At 35.4% G+C, this 24,016-nt stretch overlaps 1 protein-coding gene across 1 annotated transcript in view; it reads right to left on the bottom strand.

The window, feature by feature from the left end:
- Positions 1-1,241: 1,241 nt before the first annotated feature.
- The window catches only part of Prosbeta3 (proteasome subunit beta type-3), a 92,226-nt gene continuing 69,451 nt past the window's right edge, over positions 1,242-24,016 (bottom strand). Inside the window, exons 4-6 of the mRNA XM_090412038.1 lie at positions 23,361-23,538; positions 7,862-7,956; positions 1,242-1,366 (exon numbers count right to left, since the gene is read on the bottom strand). Coding sequence (XP_090268164.1) covers positions 1,318-1,366; positions 7,862-7,956; positions 23,361-23,538 — 322 coding nt within the window. The 3' untranslated portion in view covers positions 1,242-1,317. The remainder of the gene's footprint in view (positions 1,367-7,861; positions 7,957-23,360; positions 23,539-24,016) is intronic.

Here is a 24,016-nt window from a genome sequence, read left to right as displayed (position 1 = left end):
GATTTAAGGTAACAAGTGGTGTATCACAAGGATCAGTGCTTGGTCTACTGTTATTCAATATGTACATTAATGATTTGGGAAGGAACATACAGCTATTTGCTCATAATGCAAACATAAGCAAGGTAATCAGGAATGCTTCTGATATGCAGTACCTCCAGAATGATTTGAATAGGTTGGAAATGTGGGCATGAGAAAATGGATGTCAGTAAACATAGTCATTCACTTTGGTGTGATTATGCTAGGGATCTTGGAGTGTTAGTAGATAAGAAGTGGAAGTTCAGGGGCCATGTAGCAAAGGTTGCAAATACAGCTCAAAAGATAGCTGAAACGAACATTCACATGTAAAAATAAGGATGTCAATTTGCTTCTTTACAAGTCTTTGATAAGTCCAAGTGAGGTCTTGTCTCTGTTGTGATTCTGATATAGTGGAGAGTGTGTTAAAAATGATATCAGGATTGTGGAATACTGATTATGAAGACGGATTGAGAATTTATAGACTGCAGACTAGCAAACAGGAGAAATAAGGGCAATATGATTGAGACTGATGAACTTCTGAAAGGGTCCAAGTGAGGGCTATATTTTTCTCTCATAGAGTGGTGCATGATTGGAGTGCCATTGGATGTTGTGAGCACAAACAGTGTGAATGAATTCAAGAGTAAGTATGATAGCTGGTGCATATAGTATGTGGCCTCCTTCAATGAGTCCCTGACTTCCCAGAGGTCTCTTTTTAATAATATCTCAAATAATACTTCATGTTCACCTGAATGAGTGGTTGATGTTAACAACAGGATCTTAATACACAAACAGAGTAAGGAGTATCAGTTAAGTGAAATCCCTACCTCTCAGTACATTCTAGTCCGTGTGGTTAGCCTAGTGGATGTGCAGTTCACAACCACATGACTGGGGAAGGAGTGTCGAAGATATGAGGAATTTGAGGATCTTCCTCAGCCATAGCCAAGTTAGCTGATCTTGGGCATTTTTCATCCCAAGCAGGCAAACCTGCCCATAAACACCTAACCCCTCATGAGGGATGGGGGAGAAAAGGGGAGGAAACTCCATACAAATAAATAAAAGTACATTCTGGAACATGCAAACTTTGCTGCAGAATATATGCCAGTATTGTTCTCTACTTGCAATTAGTGCTAGTTTAAATGAAAAGTAGAGGCTTTAGTAAGGTTCCTCCCTCCTAAGAGTAAAAAGAAGCAAATAAAATTCACACGGGGGGGATAAGAAACGCAAGATTACATACATCAGTATTTTATTAACGATACAAGTAATTAACATGTAATAACAATAAAGTTAAACTAAGAAAATACTTTAATCCATTCTTGTCTTCAGTGTTTTCATAGTCACTTTATCCTTTTCACTGAAAATAAATTAAGTATAATACATATAATGTAAAAGTCTGAAAAACATTGCCATTAAAAAAAGCTTATATAAATAGAATGGAGTTACTTCTATTGTAACCAATGGTAGGCAGTATGCGAGACTAAAGGCAGATAAGTTTTAAATGTTCCTTAAAAAGCTTTAATTATTTACATTTATGCTTTACAGATGTTAGCCTATGGAATAATAAATATTAAGTATTGTGTATAAATTAAAGTGTTCTTGTGAGAAAATCTTAAGTGATTTATTTTTTGCTTGGAATGAATAATTTTAAAACATCTGTAAAACAATGCATGTGAAGAACATGAGTCCACTGCAACAACCTGAGCACAGTTTGGGGAGGCCTTTTGAAGTTATGCTTATAATTGGAATTGTTTTCTAGGTATTAGAAAACATACAGGCTATTGAAAAGCTAGAAATGGAGAAAAGAATACTATAAAAGGAATCAGATGATCGAGTAACACAAAAACTAAAGAGAATACCTGAATGTCTAGCATAATTACTTTGAAAGATTACTAAACAAAACACGAAGCAACAGAATTGTGATTAAAAAGAAAAAAGCTATTAAACCTGAAATGTGGGAAGGCAGCTGTGGTGACAATGAATTCCAGCATTTCTTTCTGATTTCCTTTGCAAAGCTCTAAAAATTTGTGGAAACAGGTCACACAATGCTCCTTCTGAACTGAAGAGTGAAGTCAGGTCATGCTTCACATGACGAAGGTCAGTGCAGGTTCTCATGAATGATGCAAAAGATGGTTGTTATAGACAGCCTTAACCTTGCTGAGATTTTTTTGAGCTTCAGCTGTCTGTCATTGAGCAGTTCCTCCTCAGTCATGACTATCACAAGGATACAGTGCAGTACTCAATTTTTAACATTGCAGCCACTTAGCAGTCAAACGATTGCCTCCAACTGAATAATGTAGGTAGAGAGTTGAAACTGGTACACTAAGCTCCCCATAGATGGTACTATCTGTCATGCAAGGCATTTTAAAATTGGCATGAATTTTGTATATCAGGCCGGGAAACTTTCGGAAAACCTACCTCATAAATCTAGACCTAGCACATGGATAACTTTATTTTCTTATCTTTTGGAGAATGTTCACTTGGTTACAAATTATTATTACGCGATCCTTCCAGGGAGGGCACCTACTCAACCAAGTGTTTGCATGTAAAGTATCTTCATGACTAGGCCGATAACTTCACCATAATGAATGCATTATGAGAGAGCCACGACCTAGAAATTATACTAAGGATGGATTAATGCAGAAGCTATATATTTCCCATATACAAATGGTAAAAAGGTGTAGCCTAGTCATCAAGATACTTCATGTGCAAACTTTGCTTATACTTGGATAAAGAATTAAATAAGAACATTATTTCTTGGTGAGTTTAACTTGCAACTAAGTGAAAGAACTTTCTACAGCTATCTCTGATCTAGAGTATTTTAATAATAAGGTGATACATTTTCCATATGTGACTTTTGCATCTCTTCTAATGAGACTTCAATAAAAACTGAAATTATCTGGGTAGTGGCACTCATGTAATGCATTATACATGTTGGAAAGGAAGTGTGGTTTGCTAATACGCTGCTTTTCTCTTCTTTCTTGTGAATTCCTTTATCTTATTATATTTTGAAAAATAATGGCAAATGTCTGCTCTTAATTTTCTATATGTATTTACTCAGACCTTTACCATAATTTCATTCTTCCTTGTTCTTTGATATCTTAAACATTTTCTTGAAATCATTTCAATTTTATCTGGATTTTTTTTTATTACTCTGTTTCATTTTTAGCAATTTATACACAAAAAACAAAGCAGAGGTTTCTAATTTATCCTTGGTTTTCTAGAATGAGAGCTTTGCATAAGGCTGGTATCCTTACCAAGCAAAACCTGACTGGTCCTCAGCTTCAAAAGAAAGCTGATGGAAGTTACATTTAACAAAAAACAAAAAACAAGTAAATAGAATATACCTATAACTTGTTAAATATGGAGGCAACCTATTACATGAAAAAAATTGTATAATCCAAATTTGAATGACTTAAAGCTAGAGTTATTTCTGTTATTTAACAAAGAGAAAGACGTGCATATAAAGTTTATAGTAAAATAATTAACAGGAGATTTACAAATCACACACTCTTTTACTGGAAGAACAAAGCAGATTCACAACATGGAAAACTATTACAAAAACTGGAGAGGATAGGAATGGATAGGGAGATGGCTGGAAGAGAGACACCACAGAGTAGTACCTCAGGGGTACTAGAGCCACTACTCTAATTTCTTTATCAATGACATAGGGAAAGATTTAATAGGGGATATTCAGTTGAGTGCTGATGATGCAAAACTGGAGAGAGCAATAGTTGATAAAGGTGATGTAGATATCCTGCAGGATTATTAAATAAATTGGCAATTGTGGGCATAGGAAATTGATGAGGCTAGGGACTTGGGGATAATGGTGGACAAAGAGTTAAAGTTCAGAGAGCATATTTTGGGTGCTTAAGGGTCAAAGCAATATACTGAGAGGGCACCTCCACATAGCCTTTAAAGGAATGTGGAGAACCGACCAGAGCTTCTGACCTAATGTCCAATCCTCACCTTCTCGTGGTGCACCCTGTTGAGTATCTACCTGGATATTGAACGAACGAGGATGAGCTGGCAATTTGGGATTTAGCCAACCGAATTGTATTCTTATTGGCTTAAACCAAAATACAAAATTTCATGCCGGCTGGGGCGTCACCCGGTTAAACAAGGCCCATGCTGTTTTTGCCAGGGAACCAGGGCGAACAGTGAAAAGTCAGCTACTGGAACAAATCTGAAAACACACCCCGACTCAACATCAGTACTATCAACATAAGAAGCCTGAATGGCAAAGAAATGGAGCTAGCTGAGGAATTAGATAAGTACCAGATCGACATAATAGGGGTGACTGAAACAAAAAACGACAAAACTGGTGAGATCTTTCTGAGCAATAAATACAAAATTTTATATTCAAGCAATAACAATCAAAGAAAAGGAGGAGTAGCCATAGTATTCAACACTGAATGGAAGGCAGTCTCAAGTAGAATGATGTGGGCAAATATGAGAATGGAACTGGACAATGAGACTTATTTGTGCATATGGTCCAACTAAGGTAGAAGTGGAGGAATTTTTTAATGCTTTAGAGAAAGCAACTGACACAATGAAAAAGGAAAAGTTGGTCCTTCTTGGGAATCTAAATAGCAGAGTAGGAATATATCAGGCATACAAAAATATTTTGGGAAAATTTGGAGTAAAGAGCAAATCTAATAATTATGGCAAATACCTGTTGGATTTCTGCTCAGAACATGGACTAGTTATTACTAACACCATGTTTCAACATAAACATGTGCACAAATTCACATGGAGAGAAGAGGAATAAGCAAAGTCTCATTGACTATGTTGTTGTTGATAGTGATGTTTTCTCTCTAGTGCAAAACACCAGAGTGTACAGAGGATTTGAAATTGGAAGTGATCACTATTTAGTCTTGAGCAGGATAAAATTGAATTTCATATTGAAAAGAAGAACATGGAAGAAAGTTTTAAAGCAAATAAAAGTTGAGCAGCTCTCAGATGTGAACTGTAGACTAAAATACACAAAGATTATTAGAAAAAAAATGAGTTTGAGAACAGCAACCAAGCCCTGAAGAAAACACTGAGGTTGTCTGCAAGAATAGAAAAATCAATACTCCATGGTGGACACATTAAGTTAAAGAGGCAGTGAAGGAAAAGAAGAAAGCATATCAAAAGTTCCTAGCAAATAAGTCAGCTTGTGCTCTTAGAGAATACAGAGACAAATGTAAGAAAGCTAATCAAAAGTCATGGGAGGACTTTGGCAAGAACATAGAAAGTAAATATTAAGAAGGTGGCAAAATATTGGAGGTTGTTGAAGAAGCTTAGAAATGGAGGAAAGAGTGCTGTAAAAGGAGTTAGAGATGAAAACAGAGAAAAAAAAGATATCCATGAAGTATGGAGTAATTACTTCGAAAAATTGCTGAATGAAACAAGCAGTGATAGCACAGTGGTAAAAAACACTCAAGAATACATATCCATACTTGAAGCTGGAAAGGCAGCATGAGTAGATGATATTCGACCAGAAATGCTAAAGTATGGTGGTATAAAAGTCTTACAGTGGCTGCACTGCATAGTTCAGAAGGCCTGGACAGAGGGACGAATTCTAGACGATTGGAGTAGAGCTCTCATAGTACCCATATACAAAAAGGGAAATAAAACTGAATGTGAAAATTACAGAGGTATTTCCCTATTAAGTGTTCCTGGTAAGATTTATGCAAGTATACTTGAGAAGAATTGTGGAAGAATAAGCTGGATTCAGGCCAAATAGAGGCTGTCAGGATCAGATATTCACTTTACGACAAATAGTTGAAAAATCATGGGAATATAACAAAGATCTGCATTTAAGAATACATATCCATACTTGAAGCTGGAAAGGCAGCATGAGTAGATGATATTCGACCAGAAATGCTAAAGTATGGTGGTATAAAAGTCTTACAGTGGCTGCACTGCATAGTTCAGAAGTACAAATTCTGGATGATTGGAGTAGAGCTCTCATAGTGCCCCATTATATATATATATATATATATATATATATATATAAGGAAAATAAAACAATGTGAGAATTACAGAGGTGTTCCTGTTAAGATTTCTCAAGTATACTTGACAAGCAGTTCAGAAATATTGTGGAAGAACAAGCTGTTCAGGATCAGATTTTCACTTTACGACAAATCATGAGAATACAGTATAACAAAGACCTTTATTTAAGTTTTGTAGATCTAGAAAAGGCATATGACCAAGTGGCAAGAGAGAAGCTATTCAAAACGCTACAGCTATATGGTGTCAGACAAGGATCTACATTATCCCTCTGTTATTCATTATCTATATGGATCACATTGTGAAGGAAAGTGGTATTAAACCTGATATCATAATTGGAGATGTTAATGTCAGCTCTTTGCTTTATGCGGACGATGTTATACTTCTAAATAAATCCGCTACATCTGCAAGATTCTCTGACTAAATGGAATAACTGCTGTAATAGATATGGTATGAAGGTCAGCAATAACAAGACAAAGTCAATGAAAATAGGCAGAAGCATTGAAAATATCAACTGCTTTGTGAATGGAGAACAAGTAAAACATTTCAGCTACTTAGGCACAATTTTTAGTGAAGATGGTAAATTAAATATGGAAATAGACAACATAATCAACAAAGCTCGCGTGGTACGAGGTACTGAATAAATTTATATGGAATAAGAGAGAAATTAGTCAAAATGCTAAATTAGCTGTATACAAGACAGTGTTCAAACCAATTTTAACTTATGGATCTGAGAGCTGGGTCAGAAGTAAAACACTTGACCAAAGATTAGAGGCATGAACAGATGACATCAATGGCAATATCAAATTTAAAAATGAGGATATTAGGAAAGAACTTAACATTGTCAGCATCCAGGAATGCATTAGTAAAGCTAATCTCAGGTAGTATGGTCACTTAAACAGAATAGGAGAGGAAAGATTAGCAAAACAAGTGTTCTCTGCCAGGTTGGCAGGAAAAGGCACAGAGGAAGATCATGATATAGGTGGATTGATACAGTAAAAAGTGCCTTAGAAGACAGAAATATAAGACCTGATAATGTTGGAGTTTTGTCAGGTAACAGATTGATTTGGAGAAAATTGTTGATAGGAAGTTAGTAATGATGTAAATTTTTCATGTAGTATCATAATATCCTATACATCTCCTTGAGAGTACATGGCAGTAATTTGATGATTAGGTTTGGCATTTTTTGACATGAAATGTCAAATTTTACAAAAGCACATTAACATACGTTTTAATGCTGGAATCTTTTAAAGTGGATAGTTAACAACAGTTATAAGAATCGACATTTTGAAAATTAATTTCAAAGCAGAAGGATGAAGGACTAATGACATGTCTTTGCCAGTCCAGAAGTATTCAGTCTTGTTCATATCTGTCTTTGACTGGGAAATCAGGGCATCCTTTTAGTGTTCAAGTTTTCCTCACACAAACTTTTAACTAATACTGAAAAGATCTAATAGTAGTTGCATGTATTCTAATAGTAAAAAGTGTAAACTCAAAAGTATGAATGGGGTCACTCCTGATTTTCTGCTGTTTATCATACATGAATTTGGGTAGATAATAATAATTATACACAAATAACATTGAGGCCCGTAATTAAGAACACAGGAAATTTGCTATTCCCATTACTGATCATACAACTCACTAATTGTGATTTGCTCAATTCAAATAAGTAAAGAAATAGTCAGAAATTCAATGAAACCATTAGTTGTCAACTAATGTTGACCATAACTAGTTGAACAGTATATGCACAACCACATTTTCTCTCTTTCTAATGCACATACAATAATCATAATATTAAAATTTAATACCAGATATTACTACTTTACATAATAGAGTATGTTCTCATAAAACTTACATTATATATACTATGCCTCCCCAACCTGAAATGGCATCCCTATCAAATGCATTCACTAAAGCCTGAGATATCGTCTCAAAAAGATCATCAGGTTCCTGTAACAAAATATAATTTCATACAAGTTATACATATCTCTAAATGATAATATAAAAAAAAGTTTTGTTTGAGAAAACAAATGGATATGACATAATACTTCTGTAACAATAGTAGTTTCTCTTTTTTTTAGTGATGTGTGTATATATATATATATATATATATATATATATATACTATGCTTCCAAACATTTATGGATTTGAGCTCAACTTAATTTCTTTCAAACTGGAAGAATTAAAATTTTCTTTAAATCAGAAAAAACAAGCAAACAGTATGTTCGATTATATAACAGGGATAAGCAATAGCTTCATAACAGGGGCCAACAACTAGCTCAGATATGAGGTACAAAAGAATGTTTTGTTTTGTAAATTTATTTTGTACACATACATTTATTGAAGTATTCTAAATATTACGATTAAAAATAATCACTGCTTTACAATTGTTTTGTTTATGAAGTGACACAGATGCGACAAATACAGAAAAAAATTACTGATATTACATATTAAAATTATGACAGAGTAACAGTTTTCTGAGTACTGGGATTTTTGAATAGTGATTTCATCTGCTTAACTTAAATAGTAAGGTAAATAAACCACTGAATTAAAGCTTGACATTAGTGAATCTGATGCAAATATACTCAGTAGGGTGTTTAAAAAAAATGGAATCAAGAGCTACACATAAGTAATTGACTCTCTTCTCTGTTTACTTACATACCTGAGGATTCAGCAGTTAGCATACTGTTTTTTTTTTTAAATACAGTCTTGTGACAAATCTACAAAAGACTTTTGTTGCCTTTATTTTTAGCTAGTTTTTACCAATTTCCTTGTGAATGTAATTTGACATACTTTGGGTAGACAGGCCATTCTGAGAGGAAAGAAAAAAAAAAAAAATAAACATTGACTGTATGAAACATCAGAAGTCTGGCACAGCAGGGTATTGACACTAAACACAGTATCCAGTGGAATGAAATTCATCTTCTCTATAGAAGTAGTTTTAAATATGAATATCTTTTAAAAAATAAAAAGCTCTGAAGTCTTTTTTACATCAGCCTAACCTGAATCAAAACATTCTTTTTTGGTTCTCATTTTGTGTAAACATCAAAAATTGTTTATCATCATCATCTTCCTTATACCCTCTTTTACCTTGCGGTGTCGAGGGTCCATTGATCATCGGACCTCACTCCGTTTACAGGATAAGGTGGTCAGCCTTATGCCCCATTGTATCCTATGGCCTGTAGTGTTGAGTTCTCAAGGCCAGTTTGCCTGCTTTGCGGGATGAAAAACCCCAGAATAAACTGGGGAAAAAACCCTGCTGTTCACGCCCAAGACTGGCTAACTTGGCTATGGCTGAGGAAGATCCTTCAGCTCCTCACGTCACCGACGGGAATCGAACCTAGGACACTCCTTCCCCAGGCATATGGTTGCGAGGCGCATAGCCACTAGGCTAACCGCGCGGATTGCTTTTCTTTTATTAATTAGAAACTTATCCATTTTACGGGTAATTCAACACCAATTTGATAAATAAAACTGTGCGAATTTATTGTAAAGTTTTAACAGTAACTAAAAATAAAATAAAAGCACCAGCTCTTTGTTTCTTCATGTTGCTGTTAGAATAAACATAAATAACAACATTTGTATGAATAAGTGGGGCGCTTTATTTTTATTGGTCGAACGATAATAAAACCAAGCGACTACTACGTGATAAAACCACAGGGATGAATTTGGTTGCATTTATTCTCCATTATTTATCGAAATATATTGATATGAAATATTCTTAAAGGTTAAAAATAATTAAAAGATAGTGTGTATATATAATTTTGAAAGTGAAATTTAAATTCTAGAATGTAAAACACCTTGCAATTACATTCTATTTAAAGTAAAGTGTTTTTGACTGTATGAAACATCAGAAGTCTGGCACAGCAGGGTATTGACACTAAACACAGTATCCAGTGGAATGAAATTCATCTTCTCTATAGAAGTAGTTTTAAATATGAATATCTTTTAAAAAATAAAAAGCTCTGAAGTCAGTATGGGACTCCTTAGTGCGGTTCTGCACAATTTAGCTTCTGTTTACATTTACTGTCACTCATACTTGAATGAACTATAGAAAACCCCAACGAAAACGAAACTGATGGTTACATGCAAGTCGGTATAGACTCAGGGAGGGGGGGTTCCGAGCAGTTGACCAAATATCTTCTTTAACGGCACTAACTAAAAGTCGTACCGGTACTTCGTGAAATGGATTCTGCTGTGGAAATTTTCGGCGACTATTCTGTTTAACGCTTTATGTTTGCGTGACACAGTTTGGAAAGCTCTGTGTTAGGGACATGTTGAGAGGTCATGTGGCCAAATGGAGAACACATTACCTAAACAGTATAGCCAAACAGTAGCTTCATGTGGGACAGAGTTCAAGGCTTTCTCCTTGAAGGTATGAAGTAGTTAGCTAGGGGTGGAGAAAGCAGAGAACTGATGGTTTGGGAAGTACTCATCCTCAGATCTTCACTCCAATGATCAAGACCATCCAATTTATCTCATTAGAGGGCACTATTTAGGACTCTAGACCCAACTTTGGTTGCCTCTCTTCAATCTCATTTATTCAATGGTAGTGCCTGTGTGTCCATATCATTGTTCTGGAATGCCTGATGATGACAATTTGACTTTACCGAAATATCGGAAGTATTAATTAAAGTTATTGTGATTAATATTCAGTGTACAATGTAATTTCCTCAAAAATAATAGCCAATGTATAAGTCTTTCTACTAGAATTACTATAATCCACAGCGATTTCATCACACACAATACAAGTCAGTATGGTAAGTTGAAGATATCTAGGCAAGTGAACAGTAAAATGCAGCAGGGATAATCACATCTTGAACTGTGTTAAACTGAAACAATTTGTTGGTTTAATTTGCCAACAGCTTTCTGCATATACAGGTGCACTAGCTTTGCTCTCTTATGGGAACAGACTGGCAGCACTCATATTCTCCTTGCCGACACAAAGCTATTCGTGTGCTATAAGAGGAATTCACTGCTACACTGGCCTTTAGATGATCCTTTGTACACTGGTTTACATCCAGTCTACACAAGTAAAACGACCATAAAGCAACTTCTCAAGGAAAGAATATGAAGCTCTATTGGAAATTTAAAAAAACAATAGAGTAGCAAATATGGAAGTGGAGTGTAGTTTTAAACCAAAATTATTACACAGGTAAGCTTGCCTCCCTATTTAGAGATTGCTCTCCTACACTCCCTTAGACTATAATCCAACCAAAACGCAGATCGGAACAATTCAGGCTGCTTAAAAAGGTCATCTCTTGGCATGTGGAGGCCACCAATAAACTAAAAACAATAAATAAACTATAAAGCCATATAATTCCATATCCTCTTCCTTTGGATATATGTGCTACCAAAAATCCATAAAATGTACCATTATGTCCATTTGTGAATGGCAATGACTCACCCACATACAAATTAGCCACACATTTAATCAAAGTGCTCTGGCAACTCTCCTTCACACATAAAAAACTCAGTCCACTTTAAAGCTAGCATAAAATCTCACACTCCAATATAATGACATAATGGTCTGTTTTGAAGTCTCCCCTCTATTCACTAATGTCCAACTTAAAGGCACCCTAGACCATTTCCAAGTTATATTTCCTCCTGATATCTCATCCCTGTTTCAGTTCACCATAAACTCTGGCTATTTCATTTGGCAAGGAAAATTCTACAAATAGAGAGAGAGAGAAAGCTATGAGTTCTTTGCTCTCTCTCCACCTTTAGCCAACTACTTCATGGAGACCTTCAAGGAGAAAACCCCAAACTCCACTCCACACAAATACACTGTTTGGCTATGCTATACAGAAGATTGTCTCTTTGGCCACATGGCCTAGATACTCAACATTTTTTTCAACACATCTAGACAATCAACACCACAGCATCCAGTTCACCTCAGAAAAGGAAAACAAGTCTCCCCTTCCTCAACCCTCCAATTACACACCAGCCTGATGGATTTCCTGGCATTCTCTCTTTACAGAAAACCCACCTATACTGGTAGATACTTTTACCAACACCCCCCCCCCCCACCAACAATATGGGATTATAAAAAATTAATCAAATATATAAACAGCAAAATTAATCAGTTCTGATAAGTGCCTAACTACTGAACTTGACCACATTCTCAACCATTAGCTACAATCCCCACCAAATCCAAATTGTTTATATTAATATTAATTTCTAGCTCGCAACAACTGTTCTTAATTGATAAACTGATTGTTGTATGTACCTTGTATTCCCATTCTTTGGTTTACTTATTGTTTCTACACACCGTTAATGTATCATTATTTTCAGTATAAAATATCTGTACTTGCATTCAAGTTTATTACTATCATTATCATATAATTTTATTGTTCGTAATTATGCCACAGGTGCATTTAAAAATTAGAATTCCTTGATATTATCATTCTATATATAAAGCATAATACTTGGGTTAAAGCTCAGACTAGGGTGAGAGACATATCAGCCATTAAAATCGAAATGGCAATGGGCAAGAAGTAACATTCAAAAATAGACAGTTGATCTCTGAATGGTATCCTAGAGATGGAAAGAGCAAAGAAATGGTGAGAAAATTAGATTAAAGAGATGGCTGGAACTCCGTGGCATAGAAAAGCTCAAGATAGGAATGAATGGAGAACTTTGGGAAGGTCTTTGTCCAGCAGTGAACAAAAAAATGGCTGAAGAAGAAGAAGAATGTCAGTATATAAGACAGAAATTTGTAGCAAAATATATATTTATTTAACACTTAACTAGTTTCATGAACAACCTATAGTTCACTTCTTCAGGAGACAATAGCAAATAAAACAAGGAATTAAGTTACAGGCAGGTAACAACCATAAATGTTGGAATGCATGTGTGTTCTGTTGCAACTTGATAGTGGCATTATGCATGCTACCAGTATTCGTGTGTGCCAGATGTTTTATGAGAGAAGCCGATGTTAAGATCGTTTTTTTTTTTTTTTTTTTACATTGTTGTTATTTTAGCATTTTGAATGACTTTTTAAAAGCTCTGGAATTACAATCTACATTGATAATTTCAGTTCATTGCCACATTACTTTAGATTCTCTTGCATAAATTGCCAATCCTGATTTATATTTCCTTTTTTTTTCTCTATGTCCTTAAAATGTTCTGACATGCATACCTTTCCTGATTTGCTTATCATCCTACCTAACACATAAGTGATCATGTAAAAACCAAGTTTTGCAGTGGGTCTAAGAGGACTTGAAATCTTGTTTAGCAGGAAAAAGTCAACTTTAATACCTTCTTGACATAGTATCCCTGAAATCATGTCTGCAACTGACTAAATATAGGGGAGAAGAATTGTACCCCTCTAATCTTATTTTCCTTGTTTGTTTGATGGTCTAGGGAATCACTAAGATTTTATTAAACAGTATTCTGTTGTAGCCATTCTTTGGCAAGATGGAATTGAGGTATTATAGTTCTAGATTTCTTTTGTCTATATTTTATATGCTTTGTCTCTCAGAGTTTTACAGTGGCAATTTTCTATGGTGATGGGATTTGGCATGCAATTATCTTCCAGCCTGAGTTGACGTCCTGTGAACAGAAAAGCCTGTTTGTTTAGCTCTGATAGCTCTATGAGCATGTCTAAAAAGTGGTGAAGATCTATTGGTTTCTAATTCAATAGCAAATTTGATTCCAGAATGAATACTATTTAGGTTGATGAATTGCCGTACTTTGGCAACAGAGCCGAACTAAAAAAATGAAAACACTGCCATATCGTAGCCACATTTTAGGTCGTGTTCCATGGAGCTCCAAGGTTTGTTTCTCAGACACTGCATAAAAGTTTGCTAGCAGCAGTATCATTACCAGTCAGTCTGGAAAATTTGTCCTGGAATCTGAAGGTGCTGTTTAAACAGTGCTTAAAAATCTTCACACTGTCTGCATGTAATAGATATGGAAGTAACTCAACTGCTTCTTTAAGGCTTTCATTCCATCAGTTCTTCACATACTCTTCTTGTGCTGTTTCTACTCTTATGTAAATCTTGAAAGTTTTCCATTTCCTTATCCACATTATATCTGTAACTCAATGGCCATGGACCTAATCCAAGACTCAAATTCTTCTTTATCCCAGTCTACTTCTTCTTCTTCTTCTGCAGCTTCTCCCACTTAAGTGGGGTCACTGTTTCTTATGAGTCTCCTCCACACCTTCCTGTCTTGGGCTGTCACCACATCCAAGATCTTCATCTTCAAGTCCTCTTCTACCAGCTCCCTCCATCTCTTCTTTGGCCGCCCACGCTTCCGCCTTCCTTGCACATCCATCTGAATGACCCTTCTTCCCACATATTCGTCCTCCCTCCTCATCACATGACCAAACCATCTCAACCTTGCCTCCTGTATTTTCGCTCCTAAGTTCGTAACTTTCACTGTTCCCCTGACATAGTCATTTCTCAGATGATCCTTTCTGGTCACACCGCACATCCACCTAAGCATTCTCATCTCTGCTACTTCCATCCTGCTAATGTTATTTTTCCTCAGGGCCACAGTTTCTATAGCATATGTCATAGCTGGCCTCACTACTGTCCTATAAATTTTGCCTTTCAGATTGATCGGCACCCTCTTATCACATAACACTCCAGCCATCTCCCTCCAGTTCCTCCAACCTGCTTGTATCCTGCATCCCACTTCCTTCTCACCTCCTCCATCTTCTTCCACTGTCGAACCTAAGTATCTAAAGTCTCTCACCTTCCTGATGACATTTCCTTCCAGCTCCAGGTCTGTCTCCTGGCCACCGCCCACTGCGCAACACATATACTCTGTCTTACTTCTGCTCAGTCTCATACCTCTCTCTTCCAGTACTTTTCTCCATCTTTCCAGTTTAGTTTCCGCTTCTTCTCTTGAATCTACACACAGCAAGATGTCATCTGCATACAACATTGTCCAAGGTGCATCTTCTCTCACCTCCTCTGTTACCACCTCCATCACAATATTAAACAGAAACGGACTTAATGCTGACCCTTGATGCAAGCCAACTGTTACTTGAAAACTTTCTGTCTGTCCCAAACAGGTCCGAACACTTGTCTTCACATTTCTGTACATTTCCTGCACCAACCTGACATATTTCTCCGGCACCTTCTTCTCCCTCAGACACCTCCAGACTTCTTGCCTTGGCACTCTATCGTATGCTTTCTCCAGATCAATAAATACCAGATGTAGCTCCCTTTGTTTCTCTTGATATTTTTCCATCATCTGTCGTAACCCAAAGATAGCATCTGTTGTTGATCTACCAGGCATGAAGCCAAATTGTTCCTTTGCAATCTCCACCTCCTCCCTCAATCTACCATCAATAACCCTTTCTAGGATCTTCATTGTGTGGGACATCAACTTTATTCCTCTGTAATTTTTACAGTCTTGTGCATCCCCTTTACCCTTGTAGATGGGAACAAGAGTACTCTCCCTCCATTCCTCGGGTATATTTTCCTGTTGGCAAACTTTCATGAACAGGTCCCACAGCAGGTCAATTCCCTCTTCCCCCAGTGCCTTCCATGCCTCCACTGGAATTCTGTCGGGGCCCACCGCTTTTCCATTCCTCATCCTCTTCATGGCCTCCGTCACTTCCATTCTACTGATGTTCTGCACCATCCCCTCAGAAGGCTGCCCATCTCCTCTGTGAGTCCTTGCATTTTCCTCATTCAGAAGTCCCTCAAAGTATATTTTCCATCTGTTTCTTATGTCCACATCCCTCCATAATACTCTTCCTTCAGCATCTTTGATCTGCCTCACATGTAAGATGTCCTTAGCTGCTTTATTTCTACATTTCGCTAGTTGGTAAATTTTTCTCTGTCCTTCCTTTGTTTCTAATTGATCATACAGATCTTGATATGCCATGGTCTTCGCCTGTGCCACAACTCTCTTGGCTTCTTGCTTTCTCTGTTTGTACACCTCTCTGTCCTCTAATTTTATCCATGTCTCTACCCTATCACTAGTAGAATGGTAAAGTCAGAGTGAACTTTAATGACTTGTCTCCATTATTACTCTTTTCTCAAATATAATTCCTTATATAATCTCCTCTCTGGAACACTCAAAAATATTTCTTTAATTTCCATATTCTATTCCAATCATCTGCAGTTCAGACTTCTTACTAAGCTCTCTGAATTATGAAGAACACATGATAAAATTTTGAAATAAAATACGAATATTTCACGTTTTTAATAGCTTATTTTTTACTTTGAGTACTAAAATTTACCCGAGATTGTTTTCTCCAGAATTATTCACTTGATTGTCAACTATAGCACTTATAGGGTATGCAGGAATACTTTTTTTTAGTACATCATTATGCAACTATCCTGACTAATTAAATAATTTATGCTGAATAGATTAATGTCTTCAGACCTTTTATTTCCATTTTCTACAGCATCTACCTTGAAAATGGAGCTAACTTTTGTAAGTAAATCACTATGAGCAGATTTGCATGAATAATAATAATAATCAAGTTTTAACTTATAGATTCTCCCAGTTTGACCTAAGTATATCTTTCCACAAGAACATGGAATATTGTATATTCCAGGAATTTGTTATTAAAATGGAACTCTGCCTTTGTAATTAATTTCTTGATTATCACACGATGGTTCATCAGAAAATAAGTTTCTTTAAGTAACCATTTTGGAGGAAATTATTAAATAAGATTTGAAGTTCCTCTTTTCTTTAGTATATTTAAAGCCCTAATTGAGGAACAGTAATTTTGCCATCCTTTTCTACTTTAAATGTGAATTTGATTTTTTGATTATTCAGAAAATATACAAAATCTTCAAGGGCGTTGTGGGGATATCTTTCCAAACGATAAAGATGTCATTAACATAACTCCACCAGACATATGGTTTTAAGGTTGCCTGTGCTACTTCCTCGGATTTTAAATGTATAAATTGGTGTCCACGTATAAATTGGTGACTGGAAGCAATAAAGGTGAGCTCATTGCTGGATCATATATTTCATAGTAAAATTTTTCTTTTAAAATAAAGAATGAAGATTCGAAGCAATGATGGAAGAGATGTGTGATGTCTGGAAGAAATATTTTTAAGGATCTCTATTGATTCTTCCACAGAAATGTTGGTAAATAATGAAGCTACATCTAAACTAGCCAATATTACTGAATGGAGAAATTTGTATGTTTGATATGAGGCTTGAGGAGGTTAGACAGGTGTTTAGAGAGAAGACTACTGAACAGAGAAGGTGTCTTATGAGCTTTAGGTGCACCATATAATCTGGGAGTGATTGGGTGTCTGAATTTCAGTTATTTTTTAAGATCTTCTGTAAATAAATTCAAAGTATTGAGGATCGAGGTCCATTTCTGAATATGTGGAAAAATCCAATAACATGAAGGCGATCTTGGTGCCATAGCCTGCACTATTTGAAATGACTGTTGAATTCCTATTGTCTGCTCTAAGTATAATGATTTCATCATTGTTTTGGAAACTTCTTAAAGTGTCCTTCTTTAAAGCTGTGATTTTTTTGGCAGGTGACTGTTTAATAAAATTGAAGCGCTAAGTAATCTTGTGGACAATGCCTCTTTAAGTGAAGATATAATTAAAGCTTCTATATTAGTAAGATTATAGTTTGAAAAATTGAATATAAATTTATTAGAAATCAGACATACTATATTTAAAATCTTTGTCTATTCTTGAGGCCTTCAAAAACATACTATCTATGGCATTCCATATATTTGGGGTTACTGAATTAGCAAGAGTATTATACAGGTGATAGGTTTTTTGTTCACTGGAGAATGATCTGATCTAGTTTTTGTATTTCCGCTCACAAAAGAGCAAAACTTGCACTTCTATGTACACTCCATGCTTTTGCAAAATGTATATTTTCTTTGGTGGAGGTATGATAAAAATATACGAATCGTAATATTTGCAATAGTTTTTTTGCATTTAGCTTTTCTAAGCAATATACCTACCTATTTTTAGGTAATTCACTATGAATAACAAACAACCGGATTTCAACTCAGACTTTTTTTATATTATTATTGTTATTAATACTAGATGTATTTCTTCAACACGTTTAGCTGTCTATATAACTCATATAGACAGCTAAACTATATAGCATAGCATTTTCAGGAGGTTGTTTAACATAAGTAAAAAAAAAATTAAACATTTCCCAACTGCCACTATTTCTATAAAATGAAAAGACTAGAATGATGGCCTACTAGAGGAAATACATCTAGCGTTAAAAAAACATATACAAGTTAAAACTTTTATTATTCAAGGGAGCCAACTATTAAGTTCTGCCTGGTTACACTGAAGATAGACCATATAATTCAATCCAAAATATCTCTTTGATTTTGAAGTATCATTAAATATTTTGTTTCTACAGTGTTTGCACCTATGACAGTTGTCACTGAATAATGTTTGACAGAACAGTATATCATGCTCAGTACTCATGAATTCATGATATGTAGCTCGATATCAATAAGTCAGCTTTATTTATTATGTGTTTAATATCAACCTGTGTTAAAAATAATTCACAGGTACAAGGTGGGAAAGGAGACATTTTATTGTCAGGCTGCAGATTCAAATCCTGCCATGGACATAGGTGGTCATTGCCAAGTGGGAGACCATCACCCTGCTTATTGGAGGTCTGAAGTGGCTTGAAGTTTCATGTTTGGTCTCTAGAGTATGTAAAAAACAATTGAGAAATACAAATATATATATATATATATAAACTGATAAAAATAACAATCCCTAGCCTGCCCACAGGCTAGAGATATGTACTATAGGTTTGCAAGTGGGAGAAAATGGTGTTCATAATGACAAGTTAGCTGACTTTGGAGTACAAGTGAACTTATAATGTTGAGAAACAACATTCAGATTGCTCAACATTATTAAGTCAGCTACTTAAAACTTTGTTCCTTTAAGTAATCATATTACTGATATGTATTCTTAAGGGATGTTATGAAGAATGCATACCAAAACGTCCTAGAGAGATGCTTCGATGCCCTGAGAGAATACCAAGAAAAATATATGAGGGCTAAGATGTGCGTGTGTGTAAAAGTAGCTAAACTGAAATCATGGGAAGACTTCAATAAGAATATAGAAGACAAATATTAACAAAGGTGGCAGTTGAAAAAACACTGAGTTGAATAAAATTTGACAAAAACACTAAAAACTTCTCAAAATATGGAAGGTTATCATCATTAATTCTTAGGGATCCTGTGTTACAACCAAGGCTTCCAGCTGGTGCTCATAGAGAGAATCCCACCTCCTTAGGACTTTAGATTTACATCCATTGAGTTTCGTTTTGTTGTGCTGCTTTTGCATGGGCTACAATTTTATTTTATACTGTACTCCCTGAAGATATCATTAACCAGTGCTGTTTTCATTCCATTCAGCCACTAACATGACTTCTATCCAGCACTTAAAAATAAACATGGAGGGATTTTATATATATATCCCATTCAAGAACCTATAGCATGTCATTGCTGTGTGAGGTGCATATAATACTATTTTTTGTTAAAGAGCTGGAGATTGAAGTTATCAGGAAACACGAGAAACACAGTTATAGGAAGCACAAAGGTAGATGAAATAAATGAGGAAGAGGAGAAGTGGATCTGATGTGTTTGCAGTTGTACTAAAAGTGATGCTAAGTAGTTGCTTCTCTTGTTTTAACAGGCCCAATGGTAAAGGGAAGAATGATGTTTGCCAATTCACTGGAGCAGTGACCATGGAAGTACCTGAAGAAGAGACACAATTGAAACATTGCATCTGTGAAATAGAGGCTAAAGTCAGCCTTTGAGCCAAACTGCTCTCATCTGGACAGCATCAAGAATTTTTAGGGAGGCTTTAGGTATCCAAACCCCAAATGTGTGAACAGTATTCTAAGGATGGACAGATTTCGGATTTATATAGGGTAAGAGTAAAATAGCTTCTTGAACAGAAAAGTATGCCTTTTTTTTCCCCAGAGGCTGTTGCTAAATGTCAGTCCAAGGCAAGAGATCTGATCCCATCTGGTGATGTGTGTATTATTGAGGATATGGGAAGCTGAGCTTAGATCCCCTTTTATAAGAGGAAAAGACAGGACTGCATTTTGGTGGCACTGAAAGTGATCATATGCAGTATGGTATGGTATGGAGATCAGCATTTAAGGCACTGGTTGTAGATGATCTTGATGCTTGGGATGTCTGAGAACTACGATGAAGTGTGCTGTCATCAGCAAAGCTGTGGTGATTGAGATAAGTCACTAAAGAGATAGGTAATAGAACAGAGTCCTGAGGCACTCCTGCATTGTGGCAAGGCTGAAAGAGAGGGTACCATCTACCATGACACAAAGTGACCAACTTTTTTGGAATAGACTGGATATATGCTTGCTTCCATATGTTAGTACAGATACCAGCTGAGTACAGAAGATTCAGGAGATAAGAGGACAGGTAGTAGCTCTATGGCACAGCATTTGAGTGCAATAGGAGAGATGCTATTGAGACTAGAAGATAGTTTTACAACACCTATACTGCAAATTAAAAAGGCATAGTCTGAAGTTGAATTTCATATAAGAGCTCTTAGAGTATCAAACTATCAGAGAAAGATAATATGATATAAAATCAGGTGTAATACAAGGATGCAGCACACTATTATTCATCATTTATATGGATAACATTACAAAGCAAACTGGCATCAAAACTGATATCAAAATTGAATAGATTCAATTTAGCTGATCATATATTCATGTAAGCATCATCTTTATGCAGATGTTATACTCCTAAATAAATCCAGTGCAAGTCTTCATGATTCTTTAACTTGACTGAATAATGGCTTAACCAAATTAGCCACCCTCATCCGCTCACCCAAGGACAGCATTCCTCCTTTATCACATCCAGGAGTCTACCAAATACCCTGCTCATGCAATCAAGCCTACTACGGTCAAACAGGAAGAACTGTGAATATCCGCATCAACGAACATAAACGATACGTCCGAAAATATCATTATGGGAAGTTGGGCCTAGCAGACCATGCTCTGGATACCCCTGCACACAGGATCAACTGGAAAAACACAAAAGTACTACACAGAAACCCATATAAATCAGAGAGATTGTTCCTAGAGGCGACAGAAGCCCTAAAACACACTCCAAATCTCAACAAATATGGCTGTATTAACTTGCCGAAGATCTGGGAGACAGTCATATTAAGAAAAAACTAGCACTTTTCTAGGACTCTAGTAATATATGATAGCGTTTTTTTTTTTTTTTTTTTTCAGATAGAGGGCGCCAAAATCAGGACTCTAGTCTTTGTGTTGCTGCTACAATTTTGTTCAAGTACACCATGTTGTTTTAGTCTCGCGTATTGTGACAAACAGTGTTTTTGTGCTCTGAAGATTTTCGCTGGTTATAATACCAGCGAAATATCAGCATCAAGTTAATAAATTAATTATTTACTTAGTTTCTGTGTTCTATTATACCGTTAAAATAATAAACAACATGTTCGACGAACACATAAGTCTGTCCACACAGGCTTAACCCAATCTGGCATGAAAATTAACAATAAAAAGATAAACTATGAAAACAGGAAGGAAAATGGAAAAGATCACCTGCATTATCAATGGAGAATCTACAAAATGAAAATGCATGCTTATAGAATCATAAAAAATCTAAAATATCAAGATATTTTAGATTTTTTTATGCATTTTAAGATTTTGATTTTTATCCCATCTTGCACCTTTTATATCGTAATTTTTAGCTATCATTCCCATATCCCGAGTTCATTAATTCATTATGCCATTGTTTTTTTTTATTCGACATTTACTTTGATGTTTATGTATTGTTTTCCATTTTACTATTCCACAATGTTATCCAATTAGCTTTGCATATTTTCAATTCATCTTAATCTTAAAGGCAAATCACTACACAGTTAATTTAATTGCGATGCCTCCATATATATATCTAGAAGTTAAAACTTCCAAGGAATGTTTATGATATTATTCTCACGAAATAATGTAACAAATACCTTCTTTCATTAACATAGTATAAATCAACTATAGCCAAAAACTGTTCATAAATGTAGGGAGCATCATAACAAAAAAACTTGCTTATGCATTCTCATATTTAAACTAAAGGACTATTAAATTATTTAAGGAATTTGCAACACATACTGGAATATTAAAGAAACTTTAATGATACTTCCTATATTTTGGCTATGACATGTGCACACAGGAACCTACAAAGAGCAAATGAGGCAGAAGATACGAAACTACTCTTGTTCCTAAAGTCCTAATGGTGTCCCCCAGCAGGCTATGTTGTCTTGATGTTCTCATGTTGTAAGTCTCCCAAATTTGAGGCAGTCTCATGCACCCAAATTTGTTGAGGTTTGGAACGTTTTTAGAACTAAGGCTGATTCTATGAATAGTCTTTCGTACTTGAACTTGCTGCGGTGTATTATTTTGGCTTTCTTCCAACGTATTCTGTGGTAGGTATCTAGAGCATGGTCTGTACTGGTGAAAAAGTAATTCTACAAGAATTAAACTAAAGGAGTTATGTGAACACAAAGGTTCAGAACACCACAAGTTCTTGATGATATTTAATTTGTCATCTTCGCTAATAACTATCCATAAATAGTTAAAATAGTTTACTTTTCTACATATTCTCTATTGTGAATGCAGCCATTCCATGTTCCTATCTATTTTCATAATTTGTTACTTCAGCTATTCAATTTGTTTAAAAAATCCAGAAGACATGTACCAGTTTTATTTAGGAATATCACACTGTCTGCATAAAGTAAAGAGCTCAGCCACATATCTCCAATTTTGCTATAATGTGATCCACAGAGATAAGAGTAGGCACTGTACCCTTGTCGTGCATCTGATTTTTCATTAAACCATTTACTTCTACTTTCTTGAATTCTAAATATGACTTGCAACTAAAATTGTGGCCTTTTCACCTCCAAAACTTAGACACATATCCCTGTGTTATTTCCATGACTTCTCAACTAATTTGTCTTAAAATAAAAATCTATCTCACCTAAACCCCGATTGATGCTTACATAAATCTTACTTAGAACATTACTCTGGGTAAGATCTCTGCTGTGATCATCTGGAATTATGCAGTACACACTGCAAAACTTTCATACTTCCACATTTGATCATTTCTGATGGCTTTTTCTTCCTCAAGTACTGATATGTATTCCGAGTGCATTCTACTTGAATACCAGTTATTTTATTCTCATTTAACAGTCATGGAAGGAAATCATACCACATATCCAGAATATATGCTAGTTTTTAATGTCACTTTTATCATGTCTGATTGCTTTTACAGTACTCTTTCCTAATAAAATAATTCAAAATATAATTTTCATATTTTACATTCCTAAATTTTCAAGTTACTTGAGAGTTAAAAGTCTGCTTAAAAACTTACCAAATCTGGTTCCCAGAGTGCCTCGCACATACCATATGCCTGTTCGACACAGGTACCTGACACCACAAAATCTTCTGGCTCATTAGGACAGCCAATAAGATCCATATTACAAATATATGGTTTTGAATCTACAGGATCAAGACCAGCAACAACTGGTTCAACAAAATAGGGGCCAAACCTAAAAGAAAATTTCTGTATGATTATATTACTTTAAGAAAAGATGAGATACGATATTTTCCTAATTTAAAATAGGAGGCCAAGTTTAAATGCATTTATTTGCAAGATAAAAAGAAATTTTTATCTTGCAAGTAATTCAACAATAGCAAATATGAACTACTGAGATTTTTTTCAATTATATCATATAAAATGAAGATAGCATGTACACACATACATACTTATTCTGTTCATCTTCCAGAGACAGTGAACCTGACCAAAAGAATTTTCTGTTTCCATGAGACATTTAAAAATAAAATTTAAGACAACATTGAAAGTGATCACGATTATTTTGATTTTTAACCTTTTTTTCACTTTAGTATTTTTTTCAATATCAATTCCATACTGTCATATTGAAAATGCCACTTGTAGTTATCTGTAATGGTCAAATTTATAAAGTTTGGTTTCTTTTAATGGCTTCAGAGTTCTCTTCGGCATCCAAT

The sequence above is a fragment of the Typopeltis vanoorti genome, chromosome 22, assembly GCF_054136105.1.
Source record: "Typopeltis vanoorti isolate ZY-2024b chromosome 22, IOZ_Tvanoo_1.0, whole genome shotgun sequence".
Lineage (NCBI taxonomy): Eukaryota > Metazoa > Arthropoda > Arachnida > Uropygi > Thelyphonidae > Typopeltis > Typopeltis vanoorti.
The sequence above is the reverse complement of the archived record's forward strand: the minus strand, read 5'-3'. Positions and strand labels throughout refer to the sequence as shown.